Source organism: Salvia splendens, chromosome 7 (genome assembly GCF_004379255.2).
Source record: "Salvia splendens isolate huo1 chromosome 7, SspV2, whole genome shotgun sequence".
Lineage (NCBI taxonomy): Eukaryota > Viridiplantae > Streptophyta > Magnoliopsida > Lamiales > Lamiaceae > Salvia > Salvia splendens.
Genome location: NC_056038.1, coordinates 295,506 through 321,803, shown reverse-complemented (window position 1 = coordinate 321,803; position 26,298 = coordinate 295,506). Strand labels below are relative to the sequence as shown.

At 39.9% G+C, this 26,298-nt stretch overlaps 4 protein-coding genes and 1 long non-coding RNA gene across 7 annotated transcripts; 2 read left to right on the top strand and 3 right to left on the bottom strand.

Moving 5' to 3' along the window:
* Positions 1 to 8,127: 8,127 nt before the first annotated feature.
* LOC121741116 (transcription factor KUA1-like) lies at positions 8,128 to 9,689 on the top strand. 2 transcript variants are annotated; one of them, XM_042133812.1, is made up of 3 exons: positions 8,128 to 8,422; positions 8,789 to 8,985; positions 9,187 to 9,689. In XM_042133812.1, the coding sequence occupies exons 1-3, from the start codon at positions 8,167 to 8,169 to the stop codon at positions 9,364 to 9,366; spliced, it is 633 nt and encodes a 210-aa protein (XP_041989746.1). In that variant the 5' UTR covers positions 8,128 to 8,166; the 3' UTR covers positions 9,367 to 9,689. The 2 variants fall into 2 exon arrangements, with proteins under 2 accessions (XP_041989746.1, XP_041989744.1); XM_042133810.1 differs by having other exon boundaries at positions 9,184 to 9,689.
* Positions 9,690 to 11,195: 1,506 nt separating this feature from the next.
* LOC121811293 lies at positions 11,196 to 14,852 on the top strand. Its single transcript, XR_006052522.1, has 3 exons — positions 11,196 to 13,906; positions 14,489 to 14,656; positions 14,732 to 14,852. It is a non-coding gene; the product is annotated as an uncharacterized LOC121811293 (long non-coding RNA).
* Positions 14,853 to 15,029: 177 nt separating this feature from the next.
* LOC121811292 (protein REVERSION-TO-ETHYLENE SENSITIVITY1-like) lies at positions 15,030 to 17,754 on the bottom strand. Of its 2 annotated transcripts, XM_042212120.1 has the most exons (3): positions 17,567 to 17,754; positions 15,729 to 16,090; positions 15,030 to 15,521 (listed from the first exon to the last, which is right to left on the bottom strand). In XM_042212120.1, exons 2-3 carry the CDS (start codon positions 16,074 to 16,076, stop codon positions 15,099 to 15,101), a joined length of 771 nt encoding a protein of 256 aa, XP_042068054.1. In that variant the 5' UTR covers positions 16,077 to 16,090; positions 17,567 to 17,754; the 3' UTR covers positions 15,030 to 15,098. The 2 variants fall into 2 exon arrangements, with proteins under 2 accessions (XP_042068054.1, XP_042068055.1); XM_042212121.1 differs by lacking the exon at positions 17,567 to 17,754 and having other exon boundaries at positions 15,729 to 17,557.
* Positions 17,755 to 18,339: 585 nt separating this feature from the next.
* On the bottom strand, positions 18,340 to 19,624 carry LOC121741625 (uncharacterized mitochondrial protein AtMg00810-like). The gene is made up of 2 exons (XM_042134476.1): positions 19,456 to 19,624; positions 18,340 to 19,316 (listed from the first exon to the last, which is right to left on the bottom strand). Exons 1-2 carry the CDS (start codon positions 19,622 to 19,624, stop codon positions 18,340 to 18,342), a joined length of 1,146 nt encoding a protein of 381 aa, XP_041990410.1.
* A 396-nt stretch (positions 19,625 to 20,020) lies between these two features.
* On the bottom strand, positions 20,021 to 25,612 carry LOC121742171 (probable serine/threonine-protein kinase SIS8). Its single transcript, XM_042135227.1, has 13 exons — positions 25,021 to 25,612; positions 24,069 to 24,509; positions 23,821 to 23,924; positions 22,568 to 23,142; positions 22,219 to 22,259; positions 21,871 to 21,939; positions 21,671 to 21,771; positions 21,516 to 21,594; positions 21,335 to 21,433; positions 21,176 to 21,244; positions 21,008 to 21,057; positions 20,743 to 20,919; positions 20,021 to 20,666 (listed from the first exon to the last, which is right to left on the bottom strand). The coding sequence occupies exons 1-13, from the start codon at positions 25,378 to 25,380 to the stop codon at positions 20,564 to 20,566; spliced, it is 2,268 nt and encodes a 755-aa protein (XP_041991161.1). The 5' UTR covers positions 25,381 to 25,612; the 3' UTR covers positions 20,021 to 20,563.
* Positions 25,613 to 26,298: the final 686 nt, after the last annotated feature.

The window sequence follows — 26,298 nt, the reverse complement described above, 5'->3', positions numbered from 1 at the left end:
TGTGAGCCAATTTGTAAGACCCTTTGCCGAGGACTTCTGACACCCGATACGGACCTTCCCATGTGGGTTCGAGCTTGCCCAGCTTTTCTGCTCGGCTTACTTCGTTGTTTCTCAAGACGAGATCTCCCACTTGAAATTGCAGCTTCTTCACCCTTTGGTTGTAATACCGGGCTACTTGCTCCTTGTACTTGGCTGCTTTTATGCATGCCAATTCTCTTCTTTCTTCGGCAAGATCTAGCTCGGCTCTCAGTCCGTCGTCATTCATTTCTGAGGAGAAATTTAGAGTTCGGGGACTGGGTACGCCGATCTCCACCGGAATTACGGCTTCAGTGCCGTACACCAGACTGTACGGAGTTTCACCGTTGGAGGTTGTAGGTGTAGTTCGGTAGGACCATAGGACTTGAGGGAGATTTTCTACCCATTGTCCTTTGGCTTGTTCTAACCGAGCTTTTAACCCTTTCACCAGGATACGATTTGTTACCTCCGTTTGTCCGTTTGCTTGTGGATGAGAGACCGAAGTGAACCGCTGTTGAATATTCAGCTCTTGGCACCAATTCTTGAACGTCTTGTCGGTGAACTGAGTCCCGTTATCCGAGATGAGGATGTGGGGTATGCCAAATCGGCACACTATGTTCTTCCAGACGAAATCCAATGCCTTCGAGCTCGTTATCGTAGCTAATGGTTCAGCTTCCACCCACTTCGTAAAGTAGTCCACGGCAACGATTAGGAATTTCATTTGCCGAGGAGCTGGAGGAAGTGGTCCCACTATGTCTATGCCCCATTGCATGAAAGGCCAAGGGCTCTGTATAGTGGATAGATCGGTCTGCGGCATCCTTGGGATATTTGCATGGACTTGGCACTTCGGGCAGGTCTTGACGAGCTGCACTGCTTCTTGTACCAAGGTTGGCCAATAATATCCCCATCTTAGAACTTTTTTAGCTAAAGCTCTAGCTCCAATGTGGCTGCCGCACGATCCTTCATGAACTTCTCTGAGGATGTAGTCCGTCTCTTCTGGTCCTACGCACCGCAATAACGGCTGGAGGTAAGACTTTCTAAAGAGGACTCCTTCATGAAGTTCGTACCGAAGTGCTCGGCACGTGATCTTCCGAGCTTCTCTCTTATCCTCGGGCAATTGTCCTTGATCCAGATGCTGCAAGATTGGCGTCATCCAGTTCGGCGAACTGGATACTGAACGTACCTCGGCTTCATCAATGCTTCGATGCATTAATTCTTCCGCCTTTGAGCTCGGATCTGAGGCCAACTTACTTAAGGTATCTGCTCGGCTATTTTCCGCTCTGGGAACGCGGATTATCCGAAAATAGGAGAAACTTCGGCTGATGCTTTGCGCTTTGTCCAAATACTTCTTCATTCTCTCGTCACGAGCTTCACTTGTACCCAACATGTGATTTACTATGACTTGTGAATCACAATGGACTTTGAGAGATTTGACGAGCAGACTTTGCGCTAACTGGAGTCCGGCCAGGAGGGCTTCGTACTCGGCTTCATTATTAGTAGTGGGGAATAGGAACCGAAGTGAGTAGGTTACCTCGTGTCCGTCGGGAGCGACGAGTAAAATACCAGCTCCACTTCCCATCTTGTTTGAAGCTCCATCTACGAATCCGCTCCAGCAGTCTGGCGGCTCTACTTCGGATTCCAAGGGCTGTGCTAGTTCGGCATTGGTAGAATTTTTCTGTTCGGCAATGACAGGGATTGCTTGATCGAACTTGGCCTCTGCAAGAAAATCTGCCAAGGCTTGTCCCTTGATGGCTTTCCGAGGTAGGTACTCGATTGAGTGTTCTCCCAGCTCTATGGCCCATTTGGCGATTCTGCCTGATGCTTCTGGCTTGGTCAAAACTTGCCGAAGAGGCAGATCGGTTAAGACGCATACCTTGTGAGCATAGAAGTATGGCCGCAGTCTCCTTGCTGCATTTACTAACGCCAGAGCAATTTTTTCCAGAGGTTGATACCTTGTTTCTGGACCTCTTAATGCTCGGCTTGTAAAGTAGATGGGAAACTGCTTTAGGCCTTCTTCTCGTACAAGCACCGCGCTGATGGTTTGATCTGATGCCGCTAAGTATAAGAATATTACTTCGGCTTCGGTTGGAGCAGAGAGAATAGGAAGCTCGGCTAGATAACTTTTGAGCTCGTCAAAGGCCTTTTTCTGCTCGGCTCCCCACTCGAACTTTGGTGCCTTTTTCAACACCTTGAAGAACGGCAGTTGCTTTTCGGCTGCTTGGGAAAGGAATCGATTCAGTGCGGCTAGACATCCGGTTAGCCTTTGCACGTCATGTATGGACTTCGGCATTGCCATGTTCTGAACGACTTGAACTTTTGAGGGGTTTGCCTTGAGTCCGTCCTTTGAAACCCAACAACCCAGAAACTTTCCCGAATCTACCAAAAAGGTACACTTTTGGGGATTAAGTTTGAGGTTGGCTTTCTTGAGCACGTTGAGAGTGGACTTAAGGTTGTGCTCGTACTCCGAAGTGCTTTTGCTTTTGACGACTATATCGTCAACATACACTTCGACCTCCTTTCCAATCAGGTGCCGAAAAAGCTTGTCTACCATCCTTTGATAAGTGGCTCCGGCATTCTTTAAACCGAATGGCATCTTTTTATAAGCGAAAATGCCGAAATCGGTAATGAAAGCTGTTTTCGGAGCGTCACTCTCATCCATCAACACTTGGTGATATCCTTTGTATAAATCAAGAAAACAGAAAATTTCGAAGCCGATCAAAGCTTCTACTTTTTTATCTATATTCGGAAGGGGATAGCAATCTTTAGGACAGTGCTTGTTTAGATCGGTAAAATCTATGCACATCCGCCATCCTCCTTCTTTTTTCTTGATCATCACAGGATTAGCCACCCAAGAAGGATATTTCACCTCGAATAGTACATCCGCTTTTAGTAATTGGCGGACTTCGTCATGGATGACTTGGCTTCTTTCTGCCGCAAAGAGTCTTTGCTTCTGTTTTACTGGCCGGATTGAAGGATCAATATTTAACCGATGAGTGATTACCTCGGGGGGCACTCCGGTCATGTCCAATGGAGACCATGCAAAGACATCTTTGTACTCCTTGAGGAGCTGAATGGTCTTTTCCCGGAGTAGAGGCGTTCCTGCGAAGCCGATCTTGACCGTTCTGGATGGATTATCTTCGTATAACTGAACGGTCATTGAGTTCGGCTCTGAAGTGACTTCGGTCATCTCGCTTGCCTCTGACTCCGGTTGCTGTGATTGCTATGCTTGATGGTGCCGAACTGATTGCTCGGCACTTTTAAGCGCAATCTGCAGACATTCTTTTGCTCTCTTTTGATCACCTCGGATGACCGCTATCCCACCTTTAGTGGGGATCTTAATGGTGAGGTGATAAGTAGAGCAAACGGCCCGAACTGTGTTGAGCCAGTCTCTCCCCAGGATGATGTTGTACGGGGACCGAGCTTTCACCACAAAGAACTCGATCATCGTATTGGAGCTTGTAGGTGCTTTTCCCACCGTGATCGGAAGGCTGATAATACCTTCAGGGCGGGTGTCCTCCTGGGCGAAACTTTTCAGAGGAAGTGGAGCCGGACTGAGCCGAGCTGGATCCACTTCCATTTTATCGAAACATTCTTTAAAAAGAATGCTGACTGACGCTCCTGTATCCACAAATACTCTGTGGACCAGTTTGTTTGCCACTCCGGCTTGAATGACAATAGCGTCTTGGTGAGGAGAGATGGCTGGGACGGGATCGGCATCTGAAAATGTAATCACTTCGTCTTTCTTCAGCCTTTTATGTGTTGGCTCCTCTTGATTGGAACCTCTGCGTTCTGCTTTTAGGGACGACTTAGTCTTCCCGGCAGGGAGAGCATCAATAGTCTGGATTACTCCATCATATTGCGGCTCGTCGTCGTCTTCGGGATCCTCATGCCTTTTCGGATCCTGAGGATTGCAGTTCGCACCTCTCTGCCTTTTGTTCTTTTTCGGCTGCTTGCTTTGGTATTTTTTTAACGTTCCTGTTTTCACAAGAACATCAATACCTGCAGCCAAATCTCGGCACTCCTCGGTATCGTGACCGTGGGTTTGATGGAAGGAGCAATATTGATCCTGAGGTCACCGCGCGGCTGATTTCGTCATCCGCTTTGGTCTTTCGAACATATCGGAATGTAGTTCGAAAATTTCCGCTCTTGACTTGTTCAGCGGTACGAACTGAGCGGGCGGCTTCTCGGGATTGAGACGGGGTCCCAATCTGTCTTGCACCGGAGCCCTTTGAATTCTTTCAAATGGAGTCCGGCGAGGATGTCCCTGATCGCTATGATCGGGCTTCCTTCTGTCTCCTCGGGACGATGAGCTGTCTAACGACCGTTTGCGACGGTCTGCCTCATCGGCCCGGGAGTACTGGTCCACAATGTCCCACATTTCCTGAGCTGTCTGCGGACCGCACTCAACGAGCTTCCTGTAGAGAGCTCCGGGCAGGATTCCATTTTGGAATGCCGAGATGACAAGCAGATCGTTGAGATCGTCTACTTGCAGGCATTCCTTGTGGAATCTTGTCATAAAGTCGCTGATTTTTTCGTCGCGACCTTGACGAATGGAAAGCAGCTGAGCCGAAGTGATCCGGGCTTCCGCTTTCTGAAAGAACCTCCTGTGGAAAGCATCCATTAGATCTCGGTAGGATCTAATGCTGCCTTGAGGAAGGCTGTCGAACCACCTTCTGGCGTTCCCGATGAGCAGCTCGGGGAACAGCTTGCACATGTGGACCTCGTTGAGACCCTGGTTCGCCATGTTATATTGATAGCGTCCCAAGAAATCATGAGGATCCACGAGTCCGTCATAGGTTATTGACGGTGTCCGGTAGTTCCGCGGCAAAGGAGTTCGGGTGATATCGTCCGAGAACGGAGTCTTTAATGCTCCGTACATGGCTAACCCGGCATCTCTTCGGTACGGAGGAGATGGAGTTCTCCTGTGGTTCCGGTACCGAGGAGGAACAGGAACATGTCGAGGTTGAGGATTCTTTCTCCTGGAAGACACGTCACTACTGCGGTAGTGACTTTCATGCCTAGATGAGGAGGGAGAATCCGTCGTTGTCTTCTCCGGCTGTTGGCTCTTCTGCAGGAAGGTTAAGAACTCCTCCTGCTTCTCGGCCAAGAACAGCTTGACAGCTTCATTTAAATCGGGCTGCTGGGAAGACTCGGTGCGATGACTCCTGGAATGGCTTGTTCCTTCTTCGTGAGAACCGGAGGTAGATGTCTCCCGAGGCCGTTTTTCAGACCTGCGAGCTGGACTAGCTTCTTCACGGTTATCACGAACGGTATTATGGGTGTTACGTGATCTGGTATGCATTTTTTTTTTGGGGTGGAAAAAGGGTCAAAAATTCGCTTTATCACAAATTTGGTTCTCTGTTTCCCACAGACGGCGCCAGTGATGAATCCGCGAATTTCCGATGGTGATAAATGCTGGTAGAGAATAAAGATCACGACACAGAGATTTTACGTGGTTCGATTTACTGAAGTAAATCTACGTCCACGGGAAGAAAAGAGGGCAGAGTTGTATTGCTTGATCTGTTTTCTACAGCTTACAAATACAAACTTGCTATTTGATATTTTTATCTCTAGAGAGCGAGAGAGAGAGTCCCCCTATCTATCTGATCTAGGTTCTATTTATACATTAAACCAAGATCGTGGCATGCAGCCATTTACTAGGTAGTGGATGTCGTGGAGATCGTGGCGATCTTGCATGGGTCCACTATCCTGCATGAGTTAATGACTGCTTGCCACCACTAAATAGATCGTGGGTGTAGTGGAGGTGGAAATCCTGCATGAGTCCACTATCTCCTAGTTCGGTCGAATACTGAGACCGAACTGCTGAATTATTGCCGAGCAGCTTTTGCCGATCTGAGAGTAGAGCTTGATGCCGACCTGAGAGCAGAGTTTGATTGGTTGGCTTTTACCGAGCTGTAGGCTGGGGCCGAACTCTTTAGTCATGCCGGACTGATACTCTTTAGTCATGCCGAACTGATACTCTTTCTTGGGCTTTAGGCTGATGGGCTTTACTGCTGTTGGGCTTGTTTAGTACGTACTCCATCAATATCCATTATCATATAGTAACAAAAATAAAAATTACTAGTAATTCAGTAAAAATAATTATGTAACTATCTCTTTATGGGCTATTGGCATTGTCTTTTACGGGCCTTAGTTGTAGTATGTCCTCCACAATATAATATGGGCCCGGCCTAGGAGTGACTGCACCTCTAAATTATTAAGCCAGTCAAATTTTACGGGCCGAGGCATTTGTCCCATTTTTCCTAGGCTAATAGGACTATTAATTTATTCCGATAATTAATCCAATATTTTTCTAGCATAACTAAAATTGGCAACTCTAAAAAATCATCTTCATCTTCTTTATTGTGTATTTACTCTCTTAAATGATATTTGGTACGTTAAACAAGATAATACTGAGCTATAAGGTAAAACAAGTGAAAATATAATTTATTTACAATTAAATTATTCATATAAGTGACACAATATAATAAGCATGGCATCTAGTCATGGGCAATAATAGGAACCGAAAGGATCCATATTATATTAATAATATACATATATAAAAGTACTAATGTTATTTAATGTAAAACTATATACAGTATGATACTAACAAAATAAGGTGATATAATTGCATAAGTTAAAGTTGTCTTTTTCAAATCATGGCCCAAAAACCAAGCAATAATAAGACAATAAATTAATTTGCTTTGATGTTTAACTAAAAAAATTCTCCATATTCAGCAAAATTGGCATCTATTAGGTGAGATAGGATTATATATATCCATCAAACATTGAAAAAAACAAAAAATCAACTGGTTACTGTAGAAGTTAAAGGTGTGAATTAGCAAGCAATCCACAAATTTAGAAATGCTTCAATTAGAAAGTCAAAATGTGGTGTTGTCTAATCACCATCATTGATCCAACACTTAACTTCCCCTCGTTTTAAAGTTATCTCACCCCTTTAATAACTTACTTATTCTCATGATTATTCTATCTTAATTTATCCTTGACATATTTAAAGCTTTTAGAAATGATTAATACAAATTGTCTTTTGAAAATTCTTTACCTATACAAATTATCCCGAATCAAAATTCTAACATCAAGCTTTTAGAAATGATTAATTTATCCTTTACCTATACAAATTATCCCGAATCAAAATTCAATGTTTTTCAAAGGTCTCAATCAACTCCAATACTTGATGTTATAATTTTGCTATTGTTCTAACGTTATTTACAAAATTAACATGATACACTATATTATTGAGAGGCACAAATTTCAATAAATGAAGGTGATATTGTAAATTTAGTTTCCATAATTAATCTATTATTTTCGTAATAAGTTTAATGTAGGAAAATAAATACAGATAATAAAAAAATCTAAATAAAATAAATACATGAAGCGAAGGGGCTTGCTAAGCCAGTAGTATTTTAATACTATACTATACTACTATATAATTTTTGAATTGAAAAAAAGAACCCTAATTCTTTCTCTCCACAATATGAATTGGGTTATAAATTGTACGAACACCTAAAAAGTATTGTTTTGATCGTAGAGTGATTAACTTCATTTTAGCCTAAAGAATTGTTGTGATAGTAGAGTGATTAACTTCATTTTATGCTCCATATTCAACGTTAATCGCAATGGAAAAGACCAAAGTGAAATGCATAATTGGGCTAGGCTAGAACGAATGTCAAAACACTTAATATAAAACTTGCAATCAACTTTGGGGAGTGTTTGTATTGTTAATTTGGCTGCATAAATACTTGACTATATATATATATATATATATCATGCACCTCTCTGTCCCACACACTCTTTAAATTAGGTGGCAAAACATACTCACTCCATAATCAATCATGCATGCATGGAGTATTTTTAAATTGGTTACTACTAAACGTACGTAAACCTAAACTAGAAGATGCATTAATTAACAAAGCCACCTATTTGGAAAACCTCAGAAATACTCAAAATACACCATGTATAGGTAAAGAATGAATGAACTAGTAGTTATTTGCATGGTATCGTACGTACTTTCTTCCTTTCTTTCTCCAACATCCTTTACCTCTCTCTCTATATATATATTTAACACACACATACACATAACCCTCTGCCTCTATCTCTCTCTCACACAGACACACAGTTGGTGAGTTGATAATGGGCGTGAGGAAATGCTCCAAGTGTGGGAAAACAGGTCACAATTCAAGAACTTGCAGGAACAATTCATCCAAGACAGAAGAGAATTGTGGTCAAATTATGAAGCTTTTTGGTGTGGAGTTAGCAAAAGTGCCATCTACTAACCATGGATTTGGGCTTTTCAATTATAATAACACTGAACTGATTTCATCTTCCGACCAAGATTCTGACAAACTTAAGCACGTTAGAGCACTTAATCAAGGGCAGAGGAAAAAGGGTATGTCTCTCTATTTTCATTCATTTACATTTTTATGTTACAACTCATGTGACGACACTCTGATCACAATCTTGAGAAGCAAATGAAAACAAATTAAAGGAGGGCTTATTTGATCCATGATTTATGTTTCATCTCAAGTTGTTTCACGAAACCGTTTATTTCTTTTTTCTTTTTATTCTTGTTCGATCGAGATTATTTTATCATACTGTACAATGTTTAATGCAAAGCTATGGTTTGTGAAATACTTAGGTATTCATTATTCTAACACTTTATTTTGAACTTTGGTTAAGGCAGGCTTATATTGGATATATATATGTATATGCATATGTAACATCTACACTGTGTTTAAGGAGTATTATTGAATAGGTATACCATGGAGTGAAGAGGAGCATAGGTTATTTCTGGTTGGGCTTGAAAAGCTAGGAAAAGGGAATTGGAGAGGAATTTCAAGAAATTTTGTAACCACAAGAACTTCTACACAAGTAGCTAGTCATGCTCAAAAATATTTTCTTCGACGAAATAACGCCAACAAAAATAAATTCACTCCTACAGTCCTCTCCATGGTACGATCTCACATCATCTTAGCATATATATATATATATAGTACTAGTAGATAGAGTTTTTTGTTGTTGGATGATGAGAAATACGGTTGCATCATTCATAGTAGGAGTATAATTTTTGTTATTTTGTTTTTGGTATTATGAAAAATAGTGTTGAATATATATAATATTTGATGAAGAAGAAGTTGTTTATAAACACAGCAGGTGCGGCAAAATGAAGGGCAGTTTAGCATTTACCCAACGAAAAAAGCATTGCCACAATTTTGGAGATTATTCAATAATTGTGCCACTCAAAATTCACCCTGCAGCTTGGAGCTTAGTCTCGGTGCTCCGCCGCCGCTTTGGGAACCACGCCCCATTGTGTATGTGCTCAAAAAAATATAGCCCTCATCATATACATACATACATACATACGAATAATATCATATGCAATCAATTTTATTTTAAAAGTTTATGCACATTATAGATCAAACATATTAGTATTATATATTCATAGGGTTCCGCCAATCGTTTGTTTCAGAATTTATATGTCAATTTTAATTAAAGTATATCATATTATTTAATTAGTTCCTATATTTATAATTAATTAAAGTTGATGTATCATTTTTCACTTTTCATAAATATCCCATGATCCATCACATATTTGTTGGGATGTTTTTTTTTTGTTACCTCTTTGTCGTGAAAATGGATGAAACTTTAAATATCAACGTTCATAGCTTCAATTTCCGGATATGGTATTTAACTAACTAATGAGGTCAAATTATTTTTTTCTAAATTTTGTTGAATGTGTTGGATTTAACGCTATGATACAAATTAAATCGTTAGAATGGTCGAGCAAAATAAATTTAGATATTTAACTATGATGATTTGTACGTAATACGTATCGTGCTATTACAATTAATTATTTGACTACTAGTATACACCACAATATTAAACACTTTTATTTATTGCTTTTCTTAAATATATTTACGACTTTGAATAGTTGAATCGTGTTAAAAACCACTATTTCACTAGTAGTGGAGTATTATGTTAGTCTATTTTAGTGTACTTATAGTTTGAGGTATAGTAAATTTTTTTAATCATGACATCACCAGTTAATTACCTAATACTTCCAGCTTTCAAATTGAAGTAATTTTAAATCATACACTTCGAGTTACTGTAATTATAAAAAATGCAATTATTGAGAATAAAAAAACTGCCAAGGATGATTAAGATAAGAGTGTAGTGCGTTTCCCTTTCGATATAAAATACAATGAACCATATGTTGATAGTTATATTTAATACTCCATCACTCCCCATAATTTGTCACCATTTGACCCAGCACGAGTTTTAAGAAATGAAATAGAAAGTGAGTTGAAAAAATTAGTGGAATGTGAGTCATACTTTTATATATTAGTTTTATAATAAAATGTGAGTGAAAATGAATTAATGGAATATGATGTCCATTACCAAAAATAGTAAAAGTAAAAGGTAATAAATTTTTAAGGATGGACAGAAATAGAAATAAGTGATAAATTTTTAAGGAAGGAGGAGTAATGTTTTATGTATTAATCAATGGGTTGTTATACTAGGTTTTAAACCACCAAATTGTAAGAGTGTCCACAATGGTGGCCTTCAAAGGCCACCAAATGTGGCTCGGCCACCATTCGTGACTCTCTTGTGGCCTTCACAATGGTAAAGGCCACGAAATGTGTAAAAACAATAGGGCCACGAAATGTGGCCCTCTCCAAAAAATAAAATTAATTTGTTTGCTTTTGTAATAATATTTTTTAATTTATGTCTAATAAATTTTATTAGTCTTTAAATTTAAGATATTTATAAATTTAATTAAAATAAAATAATTTGGATTGTAAACAAAAAAAATTCACAACCTAAAAAAAATGTAACAATAATTTCGTTGTATTATATTGAAATAGGAAAATTATACAACGAAAGTGATCTAGTTTAAAATCACTCTGCGGCGCTACTTCTACGGTTCCAGACCTCTTCAATCATATCAGCTTGCAGTGTTGAATGCGATATTTGGCTCCGCATGTCGGTGTACCGCTGGATCAAGTATTCATTACTACGTGGTACACCCATCTGCAGGGGCTCCATGGCAGTACCCGAGCTCGAACTAGCACCATCTTCCGGTGTCCACCGCTGTGCAGCAAATCCTTCATCATCTATTATCATATTGTGCAATATGATACATGCAGTCATGATGTCTGCGACATCATTTTCGTGCCATTGTCGAGCCGGGCACCGTATAATTACCCATCGCGCTTGGAGTACACCAAAAGCTCGCTCCACATCCTTCCTAGCACCCTCTTGTTTTTTCGCGAAGTATGTTTGCTTCGGTCCATGGTACACTTCTGGTATGTCGATAAGCCGGGTCGGCCGGAGGCATCATATCGCAAGTTGAAGCACCTGAACCGCTGCGCCAAACACGTCGCTATATGGACGAAGAGACGTTGCGACATTCTGAATCGCCGACGGAAAATTTCTGCCGGATAACGGGCGTTCTCGTTGAAGTAGTCCTCCATCAACCGGCGGTCAGCCCCGGTATGATCACGATCGAAAAATCGCCGATGATAGAATGGCCGAGGGACCGCCGCCGCCGCCTCAGCCGCGGCCTCCGCCGCATCTTCCGCCTCGTCGGCTTCACGTTGCACCGCTGCAACAAGGTTTTGGAACTCCAGATCTACCGCTTGTTGGAATTGTTCATCGTCGGAATCCATAGTTCCAAGGTTGTATTGAAATTGGAAGGAAAGATTGGAGTAAAATGGAAGTAAAATGGTGTTGGAAAAATGGAAATGGGAATCATACTTTTTGTCAGTTGGTTGAGTAAGCCTCAAAATTAGGTGTGGCTTATGCTATTCAACTATTTTTGTCATTTTGTAAAGCCTCCAAACCTGAGTAGGGGTGGCTTCTAAAATCCTAATCCCTCAGAAAGCTTTCATCATAGGGCAGCCTCTAAACCTGTATAGGGGTGGCTTCTAAGGGTGCCTATCACACATAACAGCCTCCTAACCATGTACAGGGGTGACTTGTAATGTGAAAGTGTTTCTATAATGAATTTGTATGGTTTTTTAAGCTTAATCCATCAGACAACATGTTTAAATCATGGACACATAAGCCTCCTAACCTAAGCACATGGGTGGCTTATTAATCAGAACAACTCAGCAACAAGCAACACAAACAAAATCATCACAGGGAACACACCCGCATCAGCAAACCATACAAAATCATCACAGAGAACACACCAACATCAGCAAACCATACAAAATCATCACAGGGAACACATCAGACACAACAAACCATACAAATGCCTCAATATGAGCAACACAAACATCATAAGCATTTATCACAACCACAACAGCAACATAAAACAACAACCAAAGCCTTCAATCCCACATCATCCAAACCAATTCACACCCACATACTACAGATCAGACAACAACCATGGCATCCAACCCAACAGCCTCCAAACCAATCCACACCCACAACCTCCAGTGTAAACACCCAGAAACCGTAAATCAATCCAAACCCCCAACCTCCAAATCCATCAACACCTACAGCCTCCAGATTGATCAACCACCAGAAACCCTAAATCAACTCAAACCCCCAGCCTCCAAACCCATCTACACCCGCCAGATACCCTAAATCAATGCAAACCCCCAGCCTCCAGACCCATCCACACCCTCGGGCTCCAAACCATCGAACAACCACACCATCCAAACACAAATCATCACCCGAAAGATTGGAATTTGAGGGACAACATACTTAGATTAGATCCAAAAACCTAGGCAGCAATATCGCAAGCATTTCCCTCTCAACAGCCGAATACACGATGGGAGGAGCTTGAGGTAAGTTGACAGAGTTGGATGGTGGTGTTGGACCGTAGCAAGGGGTGGCTGGGGGTGGTGGACCGTAGTATGGGGTGGCTGGGGGTGGTGGGCCGTAATACGGGATATGTGATGGTGGTGGTGGACCGTAGTATGGGCTTTCAGAGCCAAAGTACTCAAACATCTCAGATGGGGGAGGTTTTCAGGTTCCGTTTCAGGGACGACGGTGTCGGTAAAGGTTCCGACATGATAGGGGGCGACAATGGGTGGGTATGATGGCCAAAGATGCTCTGGCGTGTCTGGGACGACGAGGTCATCCAGATCGTCGGACGACAAACAAGGCCATGAGTCGGGATCCCCGGCCATCTCACCAAAATTAGGGTTTCTTTGAGAAATTTGGACGGAGGCGAAGGGGCGACAAAATTAGGGTTTTCGGTCGGTGAAATATGCGGTGGATGGTGGCTGAAATCTAATTGTGGAGGAAGGAGGTGCTCCACGACCTAGGGTTTCAGTGGAGTGAAGGAGGCGGTGGGTGGATGGGGGGATGGATTTCGAGCATTTAAATGAGAGAGGCGATGGAGGAAGGTGATGCGTTTAATGGGGAAGGTGGGTGGGTGGTTGAATGGCATTGATGGAGGCGGTGGGGTGGTTGAATTGCATTGAAGGCGGCGGTGGATGGTTGCACAACATTGAAGGAGAGAGTGTTTAGGGAGGCGAGGCGGTGGGAGTGTTGAGGGAGGCGAAAGGGTGGAGAGAAAATGATCACCCGATTGCAAAATGAGATGGGGTCAAAGTGTAAATACCATGAATGTGGAGGAGTATAAAGATATGTCCATTTTTAGTAAGTTTGAAGTGAGACAAATTTTTCAGGGACGGATCGAATGGTAAACTGGGACGAATTCGGTTAGTTATAGTTATATATCACAATATTTTACAATGTTTTAACAAATACGGAGTATATTTCAAATTTTCTGTAAAGTACTATCAATTTTATATTTATTTTTAAACACTTTTATTAAATTTATCATCAAATTCAATTCCTGGTATCATATTGGTCTTATGTGAAAAGAGATATGGGAGAAGATTGAGATGCACAGGTAATTTCGTGAGACACATTTATTATCTCTCAAACTCAGCAGGAGAGATGAGAGAGTAGGATTTTGGTAGGGTCTTCGATTCCGTAAATATCGTCGAAGAACATCTCGAATATATCTTTCATTAATTTATTTGATAAAGAGCGTCTTTTATTTTAGTTAGTTATCTTTAGTTATTTTTCATATTTTTTGTAGGGTTTAGGATAGAATTCTATCGTATTTTCATTCATTGAAAAATAAAGTTAATTACTTGTTCCCATTCCTAGTTCTGGCGGAAATCGCCCTCTAGCACCTCAACTAGGATTTATCTTTTCCTCTATTTGTTCGTTCAAATCGTGGTGCTCAGGCTCGATAGGTCAAGGACCTTGTCAGATTCTACCGTCTTTGAAGCTCTAAAAGCAAGATATTTAAATCCACAGGAGGGCTAAATACTTTGTAAAGATATTTGAACTTACATTGTAAAAGGATACTGTGAATGCCAGAACTCGAAGATTTGGAATCATATTTACTTTTAAGAAATTGATTTTATTTGTGTATGATATATCTACTTTTATTGTGGACATTATAAATATTTGTTTGTTGAAGGGATTTCATGGGCTTATTGATGTATACATAAACTGAAGGGATTTTAGAAGTCGTTTGTTGAAGGGATTATCAGGTTTATATCGTGACCTACAGACAACTCAAGTGTGAAGTCTTTTGGAGGTATGGGGTTGGCTTCAAAGTGTTTTCCTGGAAACAACGGTTGTAGTGGTGAGTGAGTCAGGTATAAGTTGGTATTTTTGTGAAAATATGTTACATGCTGATGCTGAACCAAATCCTTTGCAGGCAGCCCAGGCCCCAAAATATGGTGCTTAAGCGGCATATCATCAAAACTAACAAGTTCGAAGGCGACTGCAACCAACAAGATTTTACGTTGTTTATCATTCTATAGATAGATGAACTAATGCCAACATTTTATACAGTAGGATTTTGCAGAAGAGAAGAATTAGTATCAGATACATCTTATTCTTCTCTTTTAAAACATTACAAAAGTTTACAAAATCTCCTTTTGAAAGGTTACTTGTACTATAATTTCAACATTGAAGTATAATTTGATCGAAATTGCATGAGTGCGAACATCATCTAACAAAACATGTAGTAATGTATGTATAAAACTCTAATATTCAGTCTACCAAAAGAGTATGAACATCATCTAACAATCTGACATGTTCTTAAAAACATAATTACTCAACAAAAACCATACCAGAAGTAGGAAAGAGAAGGACAGGAGAGCTATTACAAATGGCCATCCAACCGCATATAGACCCATGCAGAGCACCGCCAGAAACGGCATGAAAGATCTCAGCACCGAGAGGCCGTTGACCCACCTCCCCTGGGCCAGAACGAGAGCCGCCACGTTGACCATGTTCCAGCTCATTGAGCCCTCGTAGCTGACCCGATTCAGGCAGTCCGCGACAAACGAGTGGCAGTTGCAGGTGAAGATGTTATAGGACCTGTTCTCAATGTGGCGCCCGCTGGTCTGGATAGCATCGTCCCATGTCATTGCCGTCCCAAATTCCGCGTGCACATACCGTTGCTTGCATCTGTGTTCCGCGAGGTTGGGAGGGAAGCAGCACTGTTGCAAGAAAATTCACATGAAAGCAGAGCTCATCAACCACTAGCACGGAATGTGTTTGAAGATGGTACCGTTTTTGAATTTTTTTTTAAGAATCGACTAATGCCTTTGTCTACGACAACTGCACCTTGTTGCAGAAGTTTCTATTTAAACTGAGACAAGAACTCTTTGAGTTAGCTTACAGAGAATTTGGTAGAAATATTATACCTGCTCTCGATCCAGTTGAAGGTATCTGGCAACAGGACCAAATGCAAAGTCGTTGACATTGATGAGGTTGGAGCCGGAGAAATCTATGATGGTGCCATCCTCCTTGCAGATCCCGACATGTCCTATAAAAGGCGCTAACCATGAGACGATGGGCAGAGGTGTCCAGACGACACAACATGGAAATCTTGCCTTCTTCGGATCTACTTCCTCCAGTGGCCAAAAATCGTGCTCAATAGTCCTGGGACGACTAACCCTGCTTTCAACGTCTTTGGCAAGATTAATTTCCATCGGAAGAAGTTCTCTGGCAGATGATAATGCGGTCCCAGTTAGTTCCACGTCAGATAGCATTCTCCAGGGATGTGCTAGGATTTAAGAACAGAACATTACGTCAAATCAAGAGTCAGCTCTATCACATAAGGCTGCAAAGTTTTAGTATACAAGGAGAAAAGTGATATTTCAATAAAGAATGTAAAAGGAAAAAAGCACGAAAACAAAGATCTTGGCAATGCAATAATTCCTTTTTAAGTTAAGGCGGCTGAAAAACATGGATAAAGTGGGTATATACAATTTCAGGATTAAATGGAATTCAAGAATCAGTTATATCAATGAAATCCCGTTTCAGCTGGTTCATCCAAACATACATTGCCATGAACTAGCACACGTGTCAATTTCAACAATCGACAAACTAACAACATGCAATGGAATGGTGATATATAAATGTAGGGTTAAATGAAATGCAAGAACTCGAGTTAATGGACAATTACACGTGTCAGGTGCCACGTGATATATAAATGCATGGTTCAACGAAATGCAAGAGCTTGAGTCAATGGGCAATTACACGTCTCACTTTTTATCTAGTCGTTAAGGAATCATGAAATATGATATCTGTTCGGCCTAACAACCATACAAAAACACAATGGCATATGTAAAGTGAAACTTTTACGATGTTATGGGAGTATGACAGTCTCCGTATCTGAAATACCTAATTATTCTAATGCTAAAAATAGCCTTTATAGTTGGAGATCGCAACATTCAGGAAAAATTCTTGCAAATAATCTGTACTTATGACCTGAATGACTCTTAACCACTATCATTAAACAGCATTAGCAATGAGGCTGCTCGGTTCAGATGGATGTCTATCATTTGAAGGCGTGCTAATGCTAATGTTTATAAAACAACGAGATGCTAATTGAACACTGGATAACATCACCAAACCTTTAGATGCTCCCAATCCAACAAAGCTCATCGATCCCCCCTTTCAACATAAAACAGCATTTTCCTATAACACTCTTATATCTTTAACACTCTTTAGCATTTTAAGGAAAGGGCAATATGCAGATGAGCAAATTTAACTCCAATTATACAATGCTGGCACCTCTCAAATAATAACAAAATGCATCATTTAATATTATAGTCGAATTACCTCTAACCAAATCACACACATTCCACATTGAGAGCTAGAAACACAAAGATCGATACAATCAAGTAACACAGCAAAAGAAAGAGTTTATGAAAATGATAATTATGATTGCAATTGCCTTTGTTATTAAAGCAGAAACCATCGAACTGCATTGTTACATGTATCACCTAGAAAATCAGTTCCAATTTAAGCAATCAGGCAAATTATTGAAAAAACAACAATCTCGGCAACTCTGAGCTGGAATATTCCAAATAAAAGTCCAAAACACAAACAAAAAGAAAGAAAAACAGCAGAAATTCCTCATACTAACTGCATTGAAGATTAAACCTAGCAGATGAAATAGAAATGAATAATTTAAGAAACAGAATTTAGGGCGGAAAAAATATTTAAAAAAAGCTACCGCAGTCGGCAAAAGTACCTGCTGAAGGAATCTTCAAAGCATAAACTATTAAAATCGAAAGAATTTTAGGAAATGAGAAGGTCGAAATGATCAATTGAAAGAAATGGAGTTTGATCTTATGAGCTTGTTGGAGAAATTATGAGAGATTTAGAGAGATAGAGATGAAGGGAAAGAGAGTTGAAAAGAGAGAGCGAAGGTGCATGAACCTCAAAACTGAATCTCATTATATACTACTCTCTCCTTCAACGGTGGACCCCACAGTGTTATTTCGTTTGACCATTCTATCCCCAGCCGTTTACCTCTATTTTATATTTTTACTTTAGTTTTATACCCCTCTGTCCCGATAAATATGAAACATTTGGGTTTCAGCATTAGATTTTATGTAATATTGTTTTGTGAATTAATAAATAGAGAGTAAAAAAAGAGAGATGAAAAAGTAGAGAGAGTACTTGTAGAAACTAATAAACCAGAGATAGAACATGAAATTTAGAGGAATTGGATCTTTATTGATCACACAAAAAATGTGTTTACAAAGTGAAGAAGCCGAGCTATTTATAGACTAAGCTAACTAACTTCTTAACCAACTATCAACTAACATTTAACCAACATATTGCTAACTCACTGCTGACTAAGCGATGAGTGGACGCTAGCTGTATTCTAGCTGGATGCGGATGTTATTCCATGCATGCGCGAACTCTGCTTCACTTCCATGCACACGAGCTTTCCTTCATTCTCCTACATATGCGAGCCTTTCTTCATCACAAGTGTCTTGCTATCTTCAACACGCCCCGTCAAGATGGACTATACAAGCTATTGAAGTTCATCTTGTCTAGTATAGATTGAAAGGCCGTTTCTCCCAATGGTTTAGTGAAAATGTCTGCAATTTGAAGATTGTTCCTGACATGTAAAGGCTTAACAATGCCTTGCATGAACTTTTCTCTAACCGCGTGACAATCAATCTCTATATGCTTTGTTCTTTCATGAAAAACTGGATTAGAGCATATATAGATAGCCGATTGATTATCACAGTAAAGAGGCACTGTTTTCTTAGTCTTTACTCCAAATTCTTCAAGCAAAGTTCTAGCCCACACAACTTCACAAGTTGCTTGTGCCATGGCTTGATATTCTGCTTCAGCCGATGATCTAAAGATTGTATTTTGCTTCTTGGCTTTCCATGTAACCAGAGAATTACCAAGGAATAAACAATATCCAGTCATAGACTTCCTTGTATCTGGGCATGCTGCCCAATCCGCATCTGAAAATATACTCAACATGGGCTTGCTGCTGCTGGAAAAGAACAGTCCATGGCCTGGTGTTCTTTTCAGATATTTCAGAATTTTCTCAGTTGCATGCCAGTGATCTATGCATGGTTTTGACACATATTGACTCAATTTGTGCACAGAATAAGTAATGTCCGGCCTAGTGATGCACAGATATAAAAGTCTTCCAATCAATCTTCTATACTTGGATGGATCTTCCAGTAGAGGGCCAGACTCTAACTGCAACTTCTTCATTGGATCCATAGGTATTGTTAAGTGTTTGCAGCCTAGAAGTCCTGCATCATTGATCAAATCCATAGCATATTTCCTATGTGATATCTGAATTCCCTTTTTATTCCTTGCAATCTCAATGCCAAGAAAGTATTTTGGCACTCCCAAATCCTTGAATTTGAAGTGATTTGACATAAATTCCTTGAAATTCTCAGTCATTTGTGGATCTGAGGTTGCCAGCAAAATGTCATCCACATAGACTACTATACCAAAGAAACCTGATGCATCATTTTTGTAGAAGAATGAATGATCAGAGGTTGATTGTTGTAATCCAAACTCTTTTAGAACCTCTGAGAGCTTGAGATACCACTGCCTAGAGGCTTGCTTGAGTCCATATAAAGACGTTCTTTAATCTACAGACTAATGTTGAGTTAGGAGTGGCCCCCTCAACAGCAAGTCTGTCAAACTCAAGGCCCGGTGGTATAGTCATGTAAATCTCTTCTTCTAGATCACCATATAGGAAAGCATTGTTGACATCTAAGTGGCTAAGAGACCAGCCATAAATAGCAGCTAAAGCCAACATCATTTTCACAGTGCTGAATTTAGCAACTGGTGAAAAGGTGTATAGAAAATCAATGCCTTCAAGAGTAGAAAAGAGGGATAATTTAGTTAGTTAGGAAAATGTTGTGGTGTACAAGAGTAGAAAAGAGGGATTGAGCATGAATATGACACAGTGCTACTTGTATATTTTAGAAGTCTTGTCATGAGTTCTTGTAAAAGAAATCGAAGTATACTTTTATATGTATATAAAACAATAAATTTAGTTATTTAGGCCATAGAGGATAAATAAAAAATATACCAATTTCTTATCATTGAAATTGAAATTGAAATTGAAATTGAAATAAAAATAAAAAGCTTGGAAAGTGATGTCGAATATCTTACAAGTTTGTTTGTAATGATAAACTTCATATTGGTGAAACAGTAACAAAATAACACCATTTCTTATTCTTTTACTTTCCATTATACTCTAGTAACAAACTCCTGTCAAAGTACAAACTGCAGATACCCTTTTTTTACATTTGCTATTTCGAGAATCTCAAAAACTCCCTTTTTTGGCTTTTTCTATCTTCTAGTACGTGTTTATTTAAAACGCTCTTACCAATAGATGACGATAACTACATTGTTTTTCAACTTAAAAACATGAAGAGAGAGAAAGCCCTTATCATTTTCTCTCTCATGTTTTTAGGAATAGACAAATATGAAGGACTAAGCTTTGCTCAGCAGAAACTTACTAAAGTTCTTTCCCCAACTGCACACTTTTGTGCCAACATTGAAGTTGAGGATTTACTCTATGAATCAGCTGCGTTCAGTTCCCACTTTGAATGAACCAACACTTCCCAATTCAGCAACTTTCCTCCGCAGCAATGGCCTAGGTCCGGAAGAATTCTTTAATTTTATAGACTTCTGCTCAAACTGGCTCTTCGAGTACAGAGATGAGCGAACACTCAGCTACGCTACAACGGTATTATTCCTGATACTTGCAGCTCTCAGTTTTACGCACACTGAGGCGCTGCAGACACTTCAGGCGGGTGATAATCTGTGCAAAAGAAGGGCGTGCCTGTGGATTTCTGCATGAGATGGAGCCTCCGAGTCAATTTCATATGAATGATCAAGGGGCTGTAATTGGCTAAGTCAGTGACTTACCTATTCCAACAGTCACTTATTATCTCGGCCACCAAGGGATCAACTGTGGGGGGGATATCGAGGTGCCTACCCTGGAATCCAACAGCTCCAACCACCTGCATTGAGTTCATCTCCGTCCATGGCACGCGCAGAGTTGCCAGCTCCCACAGTATGACTCCGAAACTATACACATCAGATCTGTCGATTGAAGGAAATTGACCTTTAACAGTGAGATTCAGAACAAGACATCAGTTACTCAAAGTGAAAGGGAAACCATTAAACTCACTTCTCATTGGATGGTTCATTTCTCAGAACCTCTGGGGCCATCCATTCTGCCTGCATATCCCGAAAATTAACAAATAAATATTCAGTATCAAATCAAATATTTTTAAGCATCTCATAAGCAGCAAACTTCAACTTTTGTCTTTTTCGTTTTAATCTTATAATGCATTACCGTTCCAGCTGCAGACTTCGAAGATAGGAACGTATGGTGCTGCAGACGAGACATACCAAAATCGCAGACCTGACAGGTTGTGGTGGATGGAAATGTTAAGAGAAAAAAGTGAAAATTCAACATCAAACTATGTGGAGTTGTATTAAGCACAAATCGAACCTTGACAGCCCAATTTTTATCAACCAGGAGATTTGGGGTCTTCAAATCTCGATGCACAATTATAGGATGGCTGGTATGCAAGTAATTCATTCCCTTGGCCTGCAAAGGATGTGCATGTTAGCACATGTGACGAAACCTAATAGAAAGTAGTAAATGCAAATATAACTTATTGACCCCGTACCACATCAAGGGCCATTTTTAATCTCCTTTTTTCGTCTATTTGGATATTTGGTCGGTGCAGCAGCTTATACAAACTACCCCTGCAATTAAAATAGGATTCATAAGAACAAAGTGAACTGAGCCCAAGAAATTAACGGATAGCTGAGAAAAAAAAACCTTGGAAGGAATTCAGTCAATATGGACATATGAGGGGGGCGTGTCACAGCTCCCATGAAAAGGACCACATTTGGATGTCTCAACCTTAACATGATCTCAATCTGAAAGGGGCAATTAAAGGGATTTAAAAATCAAAGAAGAAGAGCAGAAAATCTCCAACACGCATACACACACAACACGATCTTCCAAAGAACCCCTACCTCGCATTTGAATTGTGCAAGTGCATCTCCTGAGATGTCTTGTTTCATAAACCTCTTCACTGCAACTTCCTGTCATGAAACCACAGTGACAATGTAAAAACTACTGCCAATAAATATAAACTGGTACCGCTATCTAGTACAGTGACAGTAGACAAGAAAGTAGAAACACAGACTTCAAAATCAGAAACAGCAAATCTCAAAAGTGTTATACACCCCACCTAAAAAAACAACACATACACACACCATGACCAGGAAGGAAAAGAAAAGGAAAAGAGCCCCCCCCTTAGTAATTTTCTTATTAGCACCTACATTAACCCTATATCAGATCACTAGAATTATTAACCTTACCGTGCCATTCCATTCTGCTCGATATACCTCACCATATGAACCTGCAGAAAGAACAAGAAAACTTAGAACAGGCAGTTTGAGAATACTGAAATCAAGCATATATAATAACCTCTCAACAAAAGACATTTAGCATCATGTATAACTAAACTAATTAATTACAAATGTGTAAAGAAACAAAAGTGGTTTATTACTCAATGGTACACTTGAATAAAGCATATTTTGTACTCAAATGCAGGGAGAAGGCCAACTGAAGGTGATCTTTGCGCAAGAAAATACGCACTACAGGTACAACGGCTCTATTTGCATAAATTTCAACAAGGAAAAACGAAATGTACAGCTAAATTCTTACCTATACCAATACGTTCACCAATCTGAAGATCCTCCCATAAAATTTCGGCAACTCCATTCAGTACAGGTTCAATTTGCAAATTATTTCCAGAAGCGTCAACAACTCTGCTGCTGTCATAAGATATGTTCAACAACTGTTGTCCAGTGAGGGGTATAAGTGAGTGTTCATTTTCACAACATTGTACAGCATGATCCTGGTCATCCACCCTATCCCATATTGGCAGTTCATTACGTTCCACTACCTGATCTTCTCTGGAACTATTCCAGGTTGAAGGAACCTGATCTTCTCTAGAATTGTCCTTCAGTGGAAGATATAGATCTTCAACATTATGCTCCAACTGATCTGTCAAAATTATTCCTGCAGATCTGCTGCCTCTTACATTTGAGTGGAGGGAAACCGCAGATGGTGCACTTGAAGTCTTAGGTTTAGGTCTTTCATCTATACAAAAGGTTTTCAGACTCCCTGGAGACGTACCAATACCCCTTGCATCTAACTCAAAATTTTGAGGATGGGCACTAGGTACCTCAGTAGGAATGAGTGTGCCTGGAGCACCCATTAGATCAATGATATATTCGCTGCACCAAAAGAGAAACAGAAAGCCTAGTTATCAACTAATATTATTTGCAGTCATCAAAGACCTAGAGTATTCGCAATAATCACGGACTTAGTTGAGTTCTCATGCATTATTATAAGCCATCCAAGTTTAACAGGAATTTATATAACGGCAAGATGATTTTGCAGGTGTAATCAGATGAAGAAAGGAGAGGCCAGTTCTACATATTCAGCATATTTATGTGAACCGAATTTGAAGTCCTAATTCAGACTCAGCAAGGAATTCAGTGCAAAATAAAAGACTATCTGCAAATTTATATACTACGCAAACATTTCTAAGCAGACATAGGCTCACAGAGCATACAGTTTCAGTGTTCACTGCAACCAATTCAATCTCATTCCAGACCCAACCCATGTACGACCTCAAGGAACTATATACTATCAGATCAGACAACTACTGCCAATATCTGTTAGCAAAAGGAAGCTTGATTTATAGGCATCAATAGCTGATTGGATTCAATTTTGTGTGTGTGTGGGGGGGGGGGGTTCAAATTTAAGCCATGGAGTGAGGGTACAGGTGAGAAGCAAACCAAGAATCATAGTAAGAATGCTTCCCCTCGTATTCCCTAGTCTGTTTACTCCTTAAATAACAATGGAAACAAGTGGACAATGCAGAACTAGCATATAAGCAAGTCAATTACCTTCCATCGGCTAATTTTATCAAGTTCACAGCTCCTTCGTCAGTACCAGTATAGTAACTGCCTTTGACTAGCTTGCATGGAAGATTGACCTTATCAGCAAGGACCTAGAAGAAACTAATTACAGTTATGGTTCTTCCTTATGCAGTGTGGTGCAAACATTCATTGAAATTATGTTATCACATGCTAAAAAAGTGCTTAATTGACATGACAGTACCAAGCAAGCATAAATGATCAGGAGATCTTGCTACCTTAAAGAGTAAGGCCCTTTGGCGTGAATGGCCAACATCAAGGGAGCCAAGGGGAAGGATGACCGAATTCAAATAGGCCCGTAACTCATGGTTCCTTGCCCTCCACCTTCTGAACATTTCTTCAACATCACTAACAGGACCTCCCATTCTTTCAACAATAAGGTCGGCAATTTTTTGAACTAGAAAACTTGTACTCAAGGTCTTGTCAAGAGCCTGGGATTCAACAAACATATAAAACACTCTTTCTTCAAGTTTACGGAGTTCCACATCATCTGCACGGTTGACTAGAACCACCTCACACCCCACATCTTCCAAAGGAGAAATTGCTTTAAGTTCCACCAGTGATGGCATTTTCTTTGGGACCACCAGAGATGAATTGATTCCACAAACATCATAGAATCCATCTATAACCTTTTCACCATAATTTATAACATTGCAACTCTGTATCACAAGAAACAAAGACCTAATGAATCATCAATTTACTAAACGATAAAGAGGGAGCTACATAGAACACACAAAATAAAAGAAAATTTAAACAAGCAAGTTCATCATGGTGCGATGTCTACCAAAAGTCTAACTTAGGACGACTTAGTTCTTGATGGAGCAATAACACACATCTATTTCGTGACGTGCCTTTAATTTATTTATTTGTTCACATCACGTGTAACCGAAATGACATTATAACCAGGAGTCAGGACCTCGTTACGCATGAAAAATTTGCAGACAATCCAACAATCCCAACAACATACAAGGCCAAACAAATATTACTTGCAAATCCACAATCCATACAGAAAGAATTCCCCCGTAACTAAGTCACAACCTAAAACTCCAGCAGCTCTCCCCCACAAAAATCTAAATTTCACAACCGAACCCCATAATTCCTGCCCACCGACGCAGGCAATACTATCCAAAATAGGGCAAAACACAAGAAAACATCTAGTAAACGATGTACCCAAAATCGGAGCGACATGGATTCCGAGAGGTTCTGAGAAGGCGCATAACCGAGGCTAATCTGCTTAGCGACGTTGATTTGAGCTGTTTCCGGGTCAACGCAATTCTGACCCGGATCGGAAACGCTTATCGCCAGCGCCAATTGCATCTGAAACTCCTCCTCGAAGAAACTGATATTGCTATTGCTCGAATTGCCACCCGAAGACGACGACCCCGTCGGAGGCACCTCGGACGATGGAGATGTGGAGGTCAATTGCTGAGACGGCGCCGTTTGTGATGAGGGAACCAGCGCAGGCGGCCGCACGTGGTTGTGGTGATCGCCGATGTGAAGCTTCCGGAAAAAGTGTTTCACTTTGGACATTTTCGTCGCCTCTCATCGATCGGAGAAAAAATCTGATAATTTACAATAATACACAGTAGAATCCGACAGATTACGATGTCGAATTCACTCTAATTGATCGACTTTATGATTAGGGTTTGAGATTGAGAATGGGGAATTTGATTTCATGGGTGCTAAAATGCGCGGCGGTGGGTAGAGAATAAGGAGAGAAGAGGTTTAAACTGCGCACTTGGTGTTAGTAGTCACCGTCAGCTAACAAATAGCCAGTTGGTAATAAAATTAACTGAAGACTGTTTCCTTCCCTCCAACTAACTACGAATATATTTAGTACTAGTATTATTTTTAATGTGTTAATAGTTTTTTTAATTCTTTATCTGTCAAAAGAAAATTAGATTATGAGATTTTGTCTAGTACTCCACCATGTAAAAAATATACAAACTTGTAAATGATACGAAAAGTAACAGAGAGATGAAAAAAAGTGAGAGATAAAAAATAGTGAAAGTAATGTTAGTGGATTGTGAGATCCACATTATTAGTGTCGTGTAATTGATTAAAAACTTTTTATATCTAAACTTGTTCCAATTTTGGGGGAATAACTCAAAATAGTAAAATTAATTTATATTTTAAGGACATAGGGAATATTATTTATTTTTACTCTAAATAAATATTGGTTCAAACAAAATCGTTTCAAATATACTGTATTTATATGAAATTGCATTTAGAAAAAAATCACGATTTTGTCAAGTTAAAAAAACTAACAATGTTGTGATTCATTATTTAATGGATGTTACAAACTTAGAATAATATCGTACAATAAAAAAATAGTAAATTGATACGGAGTATTAGTTAATAAAATAAGGTATTTTAGAATATACGGAGTATGAAATTATTGTATTTTAAATGATTTTTCGTCTTTATAATGCCACAAGTCTTAAAACA